Below are 15,002 nucleotides of genomic sequence, written 5' to 3'. Positions count from 1 at the left end.
GCTATTTAAAAGTGTTTTATTCAGTACTTAAAATTATAACCATTCTGCCCTATGAGTGTTTTCGATTATAGTGTGAGATGAAGACAATTAAACTGTGGTTAAATACCAACCCAAATTGCGTTTAACTGACTAGGCTTAAGGCATTTGCATTCATTCACATTCTCTTTAATTGCCAACCTTTCGTTTCAGTCCGTTTGCAAACCATCAAAGTTATATATCCTCATAAATACACAATAATACTAAAATGACTGTGATTTGCACTAAAATCTACATGAAAATATTTAAATGGTACTCTTAAACAAGTGATTTAGAGGTTTGGATACTATTAACGACTAAACTGAGTTACTTACATCAGTCATTTTTCACTTTCTCCTAAATTATCAAATTGTGGATTTGATGCGCCTTATTTAGTGATTTTATGTAAGGGTTTGATACGAGTAGCACATTATACTAACAACTATATGTATATTGCCACCAAACAGTATAATTACAAAATAATCAAATTTTGGTCGCAATTATCGGTACGGGGAGACAGTAAAGCGTCAGACGTAATTTTTTTAACAATCATCGTAGGTATCTTTTATTACAAAGCTCTTGCTTGCAAACAGCTATTGAAGATTTTGACTGCTGATCTTTACGGCGGAGACGGGGAGACAAACAGGCTTTGTTTTCATAATTTCATAAATAGTATTGTTTCGAGAATGAACCATTTAGTAAATAATGTCTTCATAACTTACCTTACGTAATTATTAATAAACTTTTTCTCTCTTCATTGTTTAGTGATTGCTTTACGATAGTTTGATTTCAATTCGATATGACCTACCTTCGTCCCTAGAACCGTTAACCTCCAGGTAGGTTGTAAATAAATGAAATGAGGTAAAATGCACAATCTCGGCATTACCAATTCAGTCAGCATAGGTATTGGTAAGGTCACATAATTCTGTGAATACTTATTGGGCTTTTACCTGTAGTATTGAGGTCTATGAAATACCAACATGTCTCTTATGTATTACTTACATGCTACTGTTAAACCTTGGACTGTTCTACTTTTCCTTTGTCCTTGTTTTATTTTATTAATTTTTGATTCCATAAATTTTGTATTATGTCAAAGACACTTTTAATTGTATGATCTTATTTAAGATTTGGAGTGTTTTTAAGCTATACATATAAGCATAAGTTTCACACATGGAAAATCAAGTTGGACTGAACTGATTAGCTGAATTGTCGTTGAGTAGGACTTAAGTTAATGTACGATAAATTTACTCGATTTCAAAGGAAAAAGAGGGCTAAATTTTCGGATATTATTGATATTAAAGAACCGTGAAAGCAGTGACTTAAAGTTTTTACTTGATACTTTATTACCGGCAAACGACAACGAAAGTGAACCCACACCTCACACACGTAATATCAACAACTCACACACGAGAGCGAGCGACACAGAGAGAAGTGACACACATTATGCATCGTATTATGCACTTGTTAATTGCACATGACTTGTGAGTGAGTGACGGTGCAGGCAGGCTCGAAACACGGACTACCATGGGTTTATTACCAAGTCTACTGATTTACATAACAGAGTCCCAATGATATACAGATTCACATTTATACAGATTCCCAGTTCTACAGAATCCCATTTCTATAGGACCCGTAGTCTGCTAAATTTTATAGATGACGATTATTGGATGAATTCATAAAAGCAAGTAAATATGACAGCATAAATTTATATCAATCAATCGGCAGTTTACTTAATTAAATAAATAACTTTGTATTTGTAGTAGATATTTAATATCGACAATATATGAAGAATTATCAATGAATGGGGAATCCAATTACTTTAAAACAAACATAAAATAACGAAAACACCGAACGCAAAACAGACGAGTAACCCGAGTAACAAATTAAATGACCACTCAAAATATACTGTAACGAATTTTATTTACTTTCTTTTAGATTCGAATTGCATTATTAACAAACCAAGTGATATCAATATAAGTGATTTGCTAATCTTACATCGAGTAAGCCATGACTAAAAAGCTGAAATCGTCACTGATCCCAATGACACAGTATCTAGGCGTGTTATAGTGACGGACACTTCACTTGTAGTCCAAGTGACAAGTGACTAGTGACAAGATGTGGGAGTACTTGGCAGTGCTGCTGAGTGGGTTCTGGCTGGGGATCGCCATCTTTCTCTACATATCCTGCTATTGGCTGGATGAAATCCTAGGTGAGTACAAATAATGTGATCACGAAACTTTGTTTTAGAAATGAGTACGGTGAGGTTCAGCAAAGCACCTATAGGTACAAGTATACATTACATTGTCGTTCGTTGTCAAACTAATCGTCAAAGTTTGATTGATAGGCCGTTAGACAGTTTCACAAGATAGCTGATGTGTATAGCTACGAATTGAGCTGCATTGTCCTTAATAAACTGACTAAAAAACAAAAAAAATGTATTCAATGTTATTTTTAAGGAAATATCCATATTTTTAATAACACTGCTGATATTGAATTTGAGAAACATTAGCACTTAATTATACCTACATAATTATGTCATCAGGTTGGTAAAGAATGATGTGTCTAATTTACTTTCTGTACAAACAAGACGACAAGACACGATGGTATCTCTAACACAGAGCTGTGACAAGATAACAGTGATAATTATCGCGACTGGGAGGTCACAGGTTCTATGGAAATCATCATAATTGCGGGTTTTTATAGCACAAGGTGCTGGCGAAATAATACTCTGTATTTTTACAAGAGTTATAATAATAATAAGGGAAAATTAATGTCGGCACGCGAACAATAATTCTGAAGAGTATTAAGTGTTGTTAGTAGTAATTTAAGTAGGAACTAAAAATATATCATTAATTTATTGTGATGATGTCTTAATAACTTAAAAAACCTTAGCTATCGATTCTATATCGCGCGTCCTGTTTAGTGTAAATAAATTACTTAGGTATAAAGTAGTAAATACTTAACAACAAATGTATGTATCATTGTATGTATGGTGTTATTAGTTTTTACAGCAATAGTAGCAGTACACGTAGTTAATTATTAAAAACCTCAATAAAAACAGGATTTGTAATTAAAAGTTCATTAAAACTATAAAGTTTAAAGCTTGGCAAGTTTACCTTTCATAACTTGACGTCCTTAGCAAGAATTTAACGTGATTACGTTATATATTAGGTAGGCTGTATGTTTAAATTGGACATATATCTGGCTCAAGCTGTTTAACCCTTTTTTGGTAAGTAACATAATTAAGGGCATTATCTAGTACCTACGGTTCAAGGGTAGCCACTAGTCGAGTAGTAGCCAGTTAGTGATTAACTGTAGGAGTATATTGTAAATAAAGTACGGACGGGGGCAAATAAATCTGACTCCTTCCAGAGTTACAGAAAGGGGTTAGGTTTCAGCCTTTCTGCCTATAAATCTACAAAGCGAAAAACATAAAAACAAATAGGTAGGTTGACTCCTAGTAGTTAGGAGTTTCCTACTCCCGTAAGATCTGCCAAAATCTATTTCCACCAATACCAGTTGTTTTTATACGGTATTTTATTAAGTACTGAATTACTTATTGAAGTGCAAATACCGATGTATGTTAATCATGTGTGTAAATAGTGTGTGTCATTAACTCAGTTAAATGTTTCTTATCTTTAAGTAAACAAAGTTAGTAGGTAGCACCTAGGTAGATGTAATCACGGCATGGGAATTTTAATTTTATATTTTACTTTATTTATGTGTAAACTAATTTATACGTATATTTTTTTATGGAATACATAATAATTATGTGTAGGTAATGGGATCGCACAGTTATTTTGTATTTTTATTTTTTTATTTATATTGAGTTATAATGATATACTTAGGTACATAGAATTATTGATTCTAGGCATTCACGTTTGTTCGATGTAACCGTATTCAGCACTCAAACCTTTAAACTTTCTGTAACATTTAAAATAAACTCCATCCCTCACAAAAACCCTTCCCTACAGACCTCCCGCGCGTCCAATCCAGCGGCGACAGCGCTGCGCACGACGGCGCGTCCAGCGCGCACGCTCAGCTCAAGCGCTTGGTGTCGCGCGTGGTGGACGAGGCGGCAGCGCTGCCGGCGCTGGCCCGGTACGCCGTGCACGCGCCGCCAGCGCCATCTGTTGACGCCACGTACGAGGATCTACTCGCCACGGCTATTTTGAACAAGGTAAACAATCTATTGAATTGCATTTTTATTTGGCTTTAATATGCTTTTATGTATTTGTCACCCCTTGTGACGCTAGAGAGAAGGAGGATACAAAGAGTTCAATTAAGTACTTAATTATTACCAAAAACTTTATTCTGCCAATTTAATCCTCATACTAATTGAACTAAAAAAAAACAAAACACGCACTCACGCCTTGTACTAATGTACTCCCTTGCGGGGTAGGCAGAGGTGCATTGCTGCACCCACTTTTCGCCAGAGTGTTATGTTAGTCCCAATGTAATAGGGGGCGGGCCTATTGCCATTTTACGGGCACATCCAAGACCCGAGAACAAATATCTGTGTTTAAACAAATATCTGCCCCAGCCGGACACCCGGGACCACTAACCACTACGCCATTCGGTCCTAATTGAACTAATTTTAAATTAATTTTAAACATACATTGCGAAAAGGCTTTAGCCCAAGTCAAGTGACTCATTCTACGTTGTTTATGTAAACAATAACCGCATCTGCGCTATTTGACGGGAATCTGTACAACTGCAACTTCGACCCTCCGCCGCGCCCTACCTCTAACCTCTGTTAGGTAGCTAAGTTAAATTTAGGGTTACCACTTCTTAGATCTTAGATGTGTCATGTACCTATGTATCCTACGAATATAGATAAACGCGAAAGTTTGTAAGTATTACGATTACGACCAGTCAGTCCCCTGTAAAAATAGATTTCTAGTTCTTAACGTATGATGAAAAAATTACCGCACCAACAATCAATTGATGAGATAATGTTTATAAATATTGATAACATCAATAACGTAACAAGAATGATAATAACGTTATTATATGAATAGAATACAATATATGACGTCTGTTACTATTACCTAGGTACATGGGTCTCTACATAATATCTATTTAGAAGTACCACAGTTCTACAGTTGTACCTATGTATCTAACTACCCATCAGACAACATGATTGGCTGGGTACAAGTGTATTAGGTAAGTAGAAGTACGTACTTATCAATCGATAGCTCACACTTATCTAGATAACTTTGTCAGTAGTCGATGGACATTGTCTGAAAGTTGCTAGAAACGTTTTCATGAAAAAAATTACGGTGAGGTTTTTAATCATGCCGCCATATTTGATTTATTTTTGTTATTTTTTAAAGATAGCAGATTAAATATTATCAGAGATAGGTAAATTTTAATTGCTCTTTCCTCTTTTTTATCGGTGTAGTGAAGGTGTGCATATAAAGTGGGTGTCGTTGTAAAATGGTGTCGATATTACTGATTTGTTTTTCCTTTTTTGTTCTATTTGTTGTTTGGAAGGTAAGCGAACCGTGTATTTACCAAATATGAATAGTATTGCCTCTTTCGTTTCCTATTGTATGCATTATCCTGTATTATTTATGAGTAATGTGTTTCCGATACTGAAGCGGAATACATTTTCATAATTATTCCCTGAAAGGATGTTCGTTTCCATAATGTTTTCATCTAAGTACTTATTTACCTATCCATTAACATAATGTAGGTCACTGCGATAAAAACAGTCAATTTTAATTGCTAGTTGCAAACATTAAGTGCACGATTAGTTAACGTTTATCCTTTGGATTGCAATTTTAACGCAATATTGAGTTCGTGCGACTGATATAAATTTTTATAATGCGCGCATGCATAACATAAATAACATAATTAACATTATGTTATATTACCTATTACCAAATCTAGCAGATTTTTTGCCATAAAATATTCAATGTTTTGACTTTTATTCATGTAAATGTTTTTGCTATTAAGTAATTGTGTTCATAACAGTTAGTGGCAACCCTAACAGCGTTGCTACAGCTTCTTCGTAACCCGGTGCAAGGCTGCGCCGCTGCAGTCCAATAATCACTGCTGGCATAGACCAATGCTATTTGAATAAATCATTTATTTTATTTCACTATCGAGGCCAAACACATTATACCTAGCAGTGTTTTCATCAATAGTTTTAATAGTGTATCTAAGAAGCTAATAACTTTAAGCTGTTTATCCGTTAAAAAAAACCCGGACGAATAGAAAAGTCAGGATTTAAAGTGATGTTAAATGGCCATTAGATAGTGCATCTTTAGGAACACTATCGTTGTTGCAAACATATCGACACTTACGCTAATGTCGTGTAAACGGCAGTATTAGTGGCAATGGAAGATGTGTTCTCAAGTGGGTCCGTAGATAGTTTTCCATCGGTCGTGTGAGACGAACTCTCAGTTGAGTATTCCCACGGAGTGTCACGAAGTCGCGAAATGTACAATTTCTTCGAGTACATCGTCAACCACTTTCCCAGCGGCAGCTCGACCGTGCAGGTGACAGAAGTATTGTTTGATTGGTTCACAGGTCATCTTTCCATTTCATTTATGTATTTAATATGTAAATAAAACTATGTTAGGTACTAAGAGCCCTGCAATACTAGCTTTGCATTGGACACTATCGCTCAATCTACTGAACTCTCTAAGGTCATGAATACCTATCGATTGATTATGTTGTTTAAAGCAGAGGAGCTGCTGATAAGTGGCCAATGTTGACATTATCATGTCTCAAGGAAGTAAAAGTACCTTGACACAGAAATATCGAAACAAACAGATGAAAAATATGAAAATATTATATAATTTTAAAAAATACATAGTTAAAATATATGTACATATAAATATTATAGCTTCATAATTATTATTGCTAAAGTTAGCAGATATCTAAGAGTGTGATTCTGTGTAATGAAGTAGCGAAATCATTATCTATCTAAGTACTTATTGCTAAATCTAATTAACAATCATGCACTATCATTGAAATTATGTGCGTACATAAATAAATAATCTGCGCTGTGATTTTAAATATTTTAGACCTATTGATTTAAATATTGTGATAAAGTCAAGGTTAATATAATTGCCAGTAGCGGCAGGTACGAATCTACAGGATGCGTCTATTGGTGCCCAATATTAGTCCGCCATATTTGATTACCGATGAGGGGAGAACATAGGAAGTTATATTTTTAACCAGAGTCTGAAACAGCTCAGATTGGAATTAGGCGTAGTAGCCGTACCTAAATTTTTATGTCTAACAACGACTTTTCTAAGGGAAAAAGTGTACTTACATAAATTATGGATACTGACAGGAAAGGAACTAACCATTGACATATATATTACTAGCGTAAGGACAGGGCCTCCCACTGAAAAATGGCACCCGCGCGTTGGCCCTAAAATCGTAATTTTAGGGCCAACTCTCCTCAGTCGACAGTTGTCTGTGGCCGAGAGATGGTCTTGTGAATCTTGTGATAAATATGTAGTTGTGTTGTGAAAGGCTGCAAAAACCATTATACGAAGGTCAAAAACAAACATCGAATATCGTATCATCGGTAATTACCATTAAATTAAGTAATAAATACATTATAAAGTGATAATTATTTTACTACCAAAGTTTACAATGGCCGCGCGCTGTAACCTTGTGCGGACGTCATTTTTTGTTGACTATCCTCCGAGAACATTTTCTTGTTGCACACACTTACGTTTTGGAGCGTGATTTTTAGTCCATTTGTATGGGACGCTCTACAGGTCTACAGCCCAAAACAGTTTTAATTTTAGTAGTTGGATTTGTCTTAAATTATTGATATGGCGCCTGCAAATAATAAAACAATGTCCGGGATGGTAAATTATTAACGCACGTACAATGTTACGTCGTCAAGATAGTTGCTAGGCACTGACATAGTTCAAACAAATTATGACAGATAACAGTTATTTTGCTTGTATGAAGAAGGTTTGAGTAAAATGTTCTGAAGGGCCTATCCTTCCTTTTGAAATCATTGGAACTAACATGTTGTTTTCGCCTTAAATTAAGCCGATTAATCATGAAATTTTTATTTTATATTTATAATGTCGTTTCATATGAAAGCAAAACATGAGTGATCTTGATCGGCAAAACTACTAACTTACTAACCATTAGTTTTTTACTACGAATGCTACGACGTTTTATAGCAAATAGCAACCGTCCTATCTATAGTTCCCTTTTCCCCTTTTGTTTACGACCAATCAAAAGGCTATAATAACGCAACGGATACTTTAGCTCATAACTTGTAAACAAGTCTGAAAACGGAACGGACGGTTGGGACCCGCCAATCTCCGATATGTAGTGTCCTACATGACTACATGTGATTACTCCTTGTCCTTACGTAGGAAACTACATGAGGTAGTGCACTACATTAGTCTAATCGCCGCTTTTATCTTGAAATATTACCTTTTTTTTTCTTTCCGTCCGATGTAATTTCTGTGTTTATGTGCAAAAAATATGTATCTATCTATATTCCCCTACGAGCGACACAGCGCCTGAATGGCCTTATCTTACAATTTCACCCTTACCCCGCAGGTGATAGAGCGCTACCAGGCGGAGACGGGGTCCGGGGGGCGCAGCAGCGGCATCCACTCGGCCAGCGCGAGCCCGACGCCCTCCGAGCGGTCGTCGCCAAGGTCCCTCATCTCCAGGCATCGAGATGTCACGCCGCCGGTAAGTGGAGTTGCATAGTCAATTGGGAGTTAAAAACCATGTGGGATTCATATTTATGTTTCACAATAAATGAGGATTAACGAAAAAAGGTTATAAATTTTTCCCACGTCATTATCACGGTATGCTTATTTATTTTCGATTGAGGGTAAACGGTGGTCTTATGTAATAAGATTAGAGACGTCTATATCTGCTCAAAGCTCAAACTCTTGACAGGGCACTGCCTTGACTCTCAGTGTGAATTTGTGAAAGAAAGATTTTTTTTATTTTGACTCAGACAGCAACGTAAACTCTAATCTAACTCTAAAGATTCATATTTATTATCCCCTACAGCTCAACGAGTCGGACGAGCTCGGCGCGTCGGACTGGGAGGGCGTGGAGGAGGCGCTGGAGCTGCCGCGCCGCGTGCCCTTCCCCGAGTTCGGGGGCGACATCATACACGGCACCGGTATGTTTAGAATATGTAGGGACATCTCACACACGGTTATCCGACCCAAAACTAGGCTCACACACGGCCATCCGACCCCAAACTAGGCTCAAACACGGCCATCCGACCCCAAACTAGGCAGTGTAATATGGGTATCGGACAGCTCATATAATATCTACACAGATAGATAATTACTTATGTGTAACCATAACCATAAGCTGTAGGGCTCAAAACGTTGCAACTTTTTATTGACTCGATATTGATCGTTACCAGCGCGACGGTGATGTAGCTTAGGCCTACCTCCCTAGCAAAAAGCCCTATCGAAGTAAGTAGGTGAAAATGCATCGTGTTATTTACGTGTTTACATAATTTACAACCCTAAATTCATAATTATTTATATGATCGACTATCTACGATAAGGATCTTTGTTTAGTTAATAAAAATATCAACGTGATTGAACAGTAAAATTTCAGAATTGATTTCAATGTCAGCAAGATTTACCATTAATTAGTTTCTGTACGTAGGTACTTTGATTTATGTTATAAATAGGCTTTTATGAAAATACTTCAAGTAAAGAGACATGTCGCAAGAACTGTGGCAGGCATGTCGCAAGAACTGTGGCAGGCAATTGAAGATCGGCACCAAGTCAAGGGCCAACTACTGTCTGCAGTGGAGCCGGACGCATCTTGCCTGAGAAGCCGATACGCCAACCTCCGCTCACAAATTAAGAGGACCGCACGTCGAGACCGCCGCAGAGCCGCAGACGAGTTGGCGGACCGTGCCAACGTAGCCGCTCGCCACAAGGACATGCGTGCGCTATACGACGTGACGCGACGCCTCAGTGGAAGACGCACACGACCTGCGAGGAAGCCACTCAGAGCCAGCGATGGCAGTCTATTGTGCACCCAGAGCGAGCAGCTGCTGCGATAGACAGAGCACACACACACCAACACCCTACGGGTCCTTATTGAGCAATGTGTCGAATGGCAGTCGGAGCTATTTCTGGCCTTTGTAGACTTCGAAAAAGCCTTCGACACCGTGAAGTGGACCGCGTTGTGGTCAAGTCTACAACGCAGAGGCATACCAGCCTGCATCATCCAAGTGATACGCTCGCTATACGAGGGCAGTACATGTAGGGTCGTACACGAAAAAGAGCTTGGGGCCCCAATACGCATTTCAGCTGGCGTCAAGCAGGGATGTCTCCTGTCACCGCTCCTATTTGTTATTCTCCTTGACGATGTGATGAGGAACGTGGTTATTATCCCGAGAGGTATAAGCTGGGCTTCAGGTGTCCTAGAGGACCTAGACTACGCGGACGACATCGTGCTGATTTCGCCAACTCTCGACCTATTACAAGAGAAACTCGCACACCTGCAGGAGGAAGCCAGAGTAATGGGTCTGCGAATAAACCGACGCAAAACAGTCGATATGCGTATCAAGGCTAAAACCTCGGACGCCTTAACACTTGATGACCAACGCCTGGACTCGGTCGATGCATTTACTTACCTCGGAAGCACGGTCACCTGTCAGGGAGGAGCAGATGAGGATATAGAGAGCAGGATCAAGAAGGCGAAGGCTGCGTTTGCCCAGCTCAAACCTGTTTGGGACTCGAATGTGCTCACAAGGCGGATATAAATCTCCCTCTTCGACTCCATCGTGAAGTCCGTATTGCTCTTTGGTTGCGAAACGTGGAGAGTGACGAAAGGGCTGACGAACAAACTGCAAGTGTTCGTCAATAAGTCCCTCAGGTCGATCCTACGCGTTTTCTGGCCGAAGACAATACGTAACGAAGATCTGTGGAAGCTGTGCCGACAATCTCCCATCGGCAAGGAAATTGCGAAGCGAAAGTGGAGATGGATTGGGCACACTGTACGGAGAGGAGCTACGAATGCCGCAACTATAGCCTTTGACTGGAGGCCACCAAATGGCAAGCGCTCCCGGGGACGCCCTGTCCAAACATGGCGCCGAAGCGTCGAAAACGAGCTGCGAGCCGCTGGACTAAGCTGGAGTGAGGCCAAAAGTACAGCCGAAGATAGGCGGAAGTGGCGGACGTTAGTGGAGACCCTCTGCACCTCTGGGGTGCCATAGGACTGCAACAACAACAAAGAGACATTTTGAATCGTCTGATATAAACTGAAGACAATTATCAAAGTATTGCAGACGTAGCTTGTAGTTTACAACATTTTCTATCTATAATTTTTCTTCAGGCCTGTCGTGATCTAAATTATAGTTATTATTCACATTCCACTATCATGTTCTAATAACAATGTCAATTTGCTACCATCAAGGGTAAACCCAGTAAAATAAACGCCTAGAAACAAGCTATTATTATAATCAATCATCATGGTTCCATTTATTGCAGGCATTGAAGACAGAGACTTCGACGAAGTTTCTGGAAGCGACATACAAGCCGTAGACGGATCCTGGGAAGAGAACTGGCTGTTCCAGAAGAAGAAAATAAAAACCCTGCATTCAGTACCGGTTCCTATGCTTGTACCGAACTCTAACACTGACTACAAAGCTCTGATCGGAGACAGAGATGCCGATGACACTACAGACCTGTCAGACAACGCTAGTGATGCTGACGAAGACGACTCAGCATACCAAAGTGATATCAAACGAGTCCTCGACTCCAAACATGTCATTGGAGGAAAATCTAAAGTAGACGAAGTCGACGATTTTGAGCCAGACAGCTTGACTAACCTTGATGACGCCAACGATTATGAAGAACAAGAAATCACATACGCAATGAACGACGAAGTTGATGGTGGCAATGGGCCAAAAGTAGATACAATTAACCAAAATGTAGTCACAAACGCTGAAAATGATACTAAAGACTCTATTATTATGTGCGGGATCGACAGCGGGCCACTTCAGAAAGCAGAATTTTCTGTAAAAGAAGAGATACACAGGACTTTGCTGAATGGTATACATAATGTCATTGACGAAATGAATGACGACACGCAAAACGACAACGAGTTGGACATAGTAAAAAACGATGACTATCAACAGAACAGAGGTAAGTTACCGCTTTACTTTATTTTTGTTTCATATTACTTTTAATGCTGTTTTAATATCTGAACACTTTTCAATATATATATAGTATGCCTCTACTGTTTGACTAATCTTATTTAAACCAGAAATAATAATAATCATCAATATTATTGTTTCTGGTTTAAATATCTGCCAATCTTTTGAATATACATACATTTCCTACTTTACAGAATTCACGCAAAACACTCTGAACGGGCACGAGCGCGAGGGCGAGTACGAGGAGACGGTCACGGTCCCGGTGCAGAGATACGCCGACAGCCTGCGCCGGAGGCACTTCGACGACTACCCGCAGACGTTAGTACAATAATAAAAATATTTTTTTGTCATATTAAGGACCACGTAGAAATAGATGAAAGAAAGACACAAACAGAGCTTTGAACATTATAAATGTATAACGGGTTAATGTTTATAAAAAATATGTTTAACGGGTTTTTAAATCAAAATTTAATAGCCTCTTGACAGCATTTAGTATGTTGCAAAAATTTTGTGCCCATAGAATTAAATGAACTAAGATGGCCTTCACACGACCACAAAGGGGCATTGTCATTTCAATAGGTTCAGTGCGCTACCATAATTATGTAAATTATAAACCTATTCACAAATAATCTTTACTTGTTTTCAGAATACCAACAAGAGACACTGATAAAGATGACTTAATACCAGGTAATTACAATTATATATTATGCAAAAGAAAATTACCTAAATAATACTTGGCTCTAATTAGAAAAATAATTCACAGAAAATATATTTTCAGGCTCAATAGCAGACAGGGAGCGTAAGAAGTGGCTTAACTATGTAGAAATGCCAAACAATCCTTACTCACCAGAAGCCATTCAAAGAAGATTGTCATCGAAAAGTACCTCTTCCATATTTGACATGATAACTAGATCTAAAGAATATGATGATAGTATTGATTTAACAAAAACAAAGGACACAGTAGAAATTAAAGAACACATTTCTAAAGAAGAGGAGGTTTTTGCAGAGAAAGAAGGAATATCAGAAGAAACAGAAAAAGAACTAAATTGTATTAAACAAAATGGTGCTGTAAGTCCTACGCCGAGGATTCTAAAAGACGTTTTGGCTGAAGAGGTACCACAATACAAACGGTATGTTAATTTCAATCAAAAGTAATGTAATTTCATTTTAATATACGTGTCAAGTTGTGCACGATATTTAATGGTACCTATATATTTATATAATTCTATGTGATTTGCTCTACAGCTACGGCAGAGATTATTACATAAGGGAAGCCAAGTCTTCGTGTGGAGGTCGCAAGAAAAAGAGTTTCAGCGACATAAGTTCCTTCCCGTCGATGCAAAAGGCGACAAGTTTAGATAATTTTGATACAGAGTTCGCTTCGACTGTAAGTGCCAGCAGTTCCTTGAGCGACCTCGAAGCATCAGCCCTCCATCACAACATCAGTCGAGCCGTTCTAAGCCCCAGAAACGCCAGCCCCAATTTCGCTATAAACCCAATTTTCGAACACCCCGACAGAACCGATGAAAATGTCGAACAAACAAAAATAAACAACGTAAGAGATAACATTATGTGTGACGGTGAAGGCTTTGTGGAAAACGAGGATATAGTTAGACTCAAAATACCGAATAAACCTGAAATGACTGAAGACCTATTCGAGAGTTATACGGACATTAGGCGCAGCAATACCATGAGAAGTGATGACTTCTGTGGCAAAGTCAAGCGGAGGCCTGGACTTAATTTCACTTTTGGTGGAAGTCTCAGGTTAAGCAAAAGCTTCCATTCTGATCTTTGGTGACGAAAACCTTTTAAGTTAAATTCCCATTCACAACTTTACTTTAAAGTACCTTATTCACTTTATCTATGTTCAGTACCGACATAGATTTGTTCAGAAAATAATTTACTAGACTGACTAACTTCGAAAAATTACAATTAAACAGTAATGAACGCATTATAATCAAAAAACTAAATATCTTCGTTTTACACACAGTAGAATTTGCCTGCAGTGTGTTATAAACCTGGCATGAACCGACTGGCTGACTAACAGCACCCCTGCACATTAATAATCAAATAAGTTTGTAGCACTTATATAGATTTTTGTGTTCTTCTAATCAAAATTTTTCAGTATGTTCGGTATTACGACAGTATACTTCTGAAAATTTAGTGGTGAGTGTTGTAAAAGATTTTGTGCGATCGATAACTTGTCTAACCGCATTGAAGCTTGCCACTAACGGGGACCGATTAAGACCTATTTATTTATCGTGTTAACAATTATTAACTGGCTGCCTTTCTGCTTCTACTAAACCTCTTATAGCTTCATCACTTCACTTTAGTTAGTTTTATCACCACTTTTATACTTTGTTTTATATTGCCATTTGACACAAAGGGATTTTTATAGCCGGTCGTAATTCGTTATCTTTATGCGAAAGCGACCATTAACGATGATAGAACAAGGGATCCCTTTCGTGTAAAAAGTAATAAAATAGATTTTTAAACTACTAAAGATCTTGTCACTTCGATTTTCATCTCATAATAGCACATCGAGCAATTACATATCCACATTCACGCCATTGCATATACATAAGTACCATTTTTTTTATTTATTGTCTGATAAATAGCCTTATGCCTCAATTTCAACAAATATTGCAAGAAAAACAAATTGTTTTCTACATATTAATATTATCAATCTACTAAATAGGTATTTAGAATTGAACAGAGTAGGTATAACTTTAACGATTTTTGCAAAAATCTAACTCGGAGATAAGTCTTATAAAATTTGTACAACTAATTGTATTATGCACAATTGACGGCAATAAGGTCGCTAATAGTGCTGTTTACTTCC

At 38.0% G+C, this 15,002-nt stretch overlaps 1 protein-coding gene across 7 annotated transcripts in view; it reads left to right on the top strand.

Moving 5' to 3' along the window:
• Positions 1-15,002, top strand: part of LOC105386820 — a 67,918-nt gene that overhangs the window by 50,536 nt on the left and 2,380 nt on the right. For 2 of the 7 annotated variants that reach the window (XM_038112970.2, XM_048633544.1), the window contains exons 2-10: positions 1,951-2,224; positions 3,990-4,195; positions 8,569-8,706; positions 9,037-9,151; positions 11,493-12,149; positions 12,355-12,478; positions 12,807-12,847; positions 12,939-13,290; positions 13,406-13,715. In XM_038112970.2, coding sequence (XP_037968898.2) covers positions 2,131-2,224; positions 3,990-4,195; positions 8,569-8,706; positions 9,037-9,151; positions 11,493-12,149; positions 12,355-12,478; positions 12,807-12,847; positions 12,939-13,290; positions 13,406-13,715 — 2,037 coding nt within the window. In that variant the 5' untranslated portion in view covers positions 1,951-2,130. The remainder of the gene's footprint in view (positions 1-1,950; positions 2,225-3,989; positions 4,196-8,568; positions 8,707-9,036; positions 9,152-11,492; positions 12,150-12,354; positions 12,479-12,806; positions 12,848-12,938; positions 13,291-13,405; positions 13,716-15,002) is intronic. The other 5 variants (XM_048633543.1, XM_038112968.2, XM_038112969.2 and 2 more) reach the window with 3 other exon arrangements.

The sequence above is a fragment of the Plutella xylostella genome, chromosome 5, assembly GCF_932276165.1.
Source record: "Plutella xylostella chromosome 5, ilPluXylo3.1, whole genome shotgun sequence".
Lineage (NCBI taxonomy): Eukaryota > Metazoa > Arthropoda > Insecta > Lepidoptera > Plutellidae > Plutella > Plutella xylostella.
This window is presented reverse-complemented; position numbering and strand designations above follow the sequence as displayed.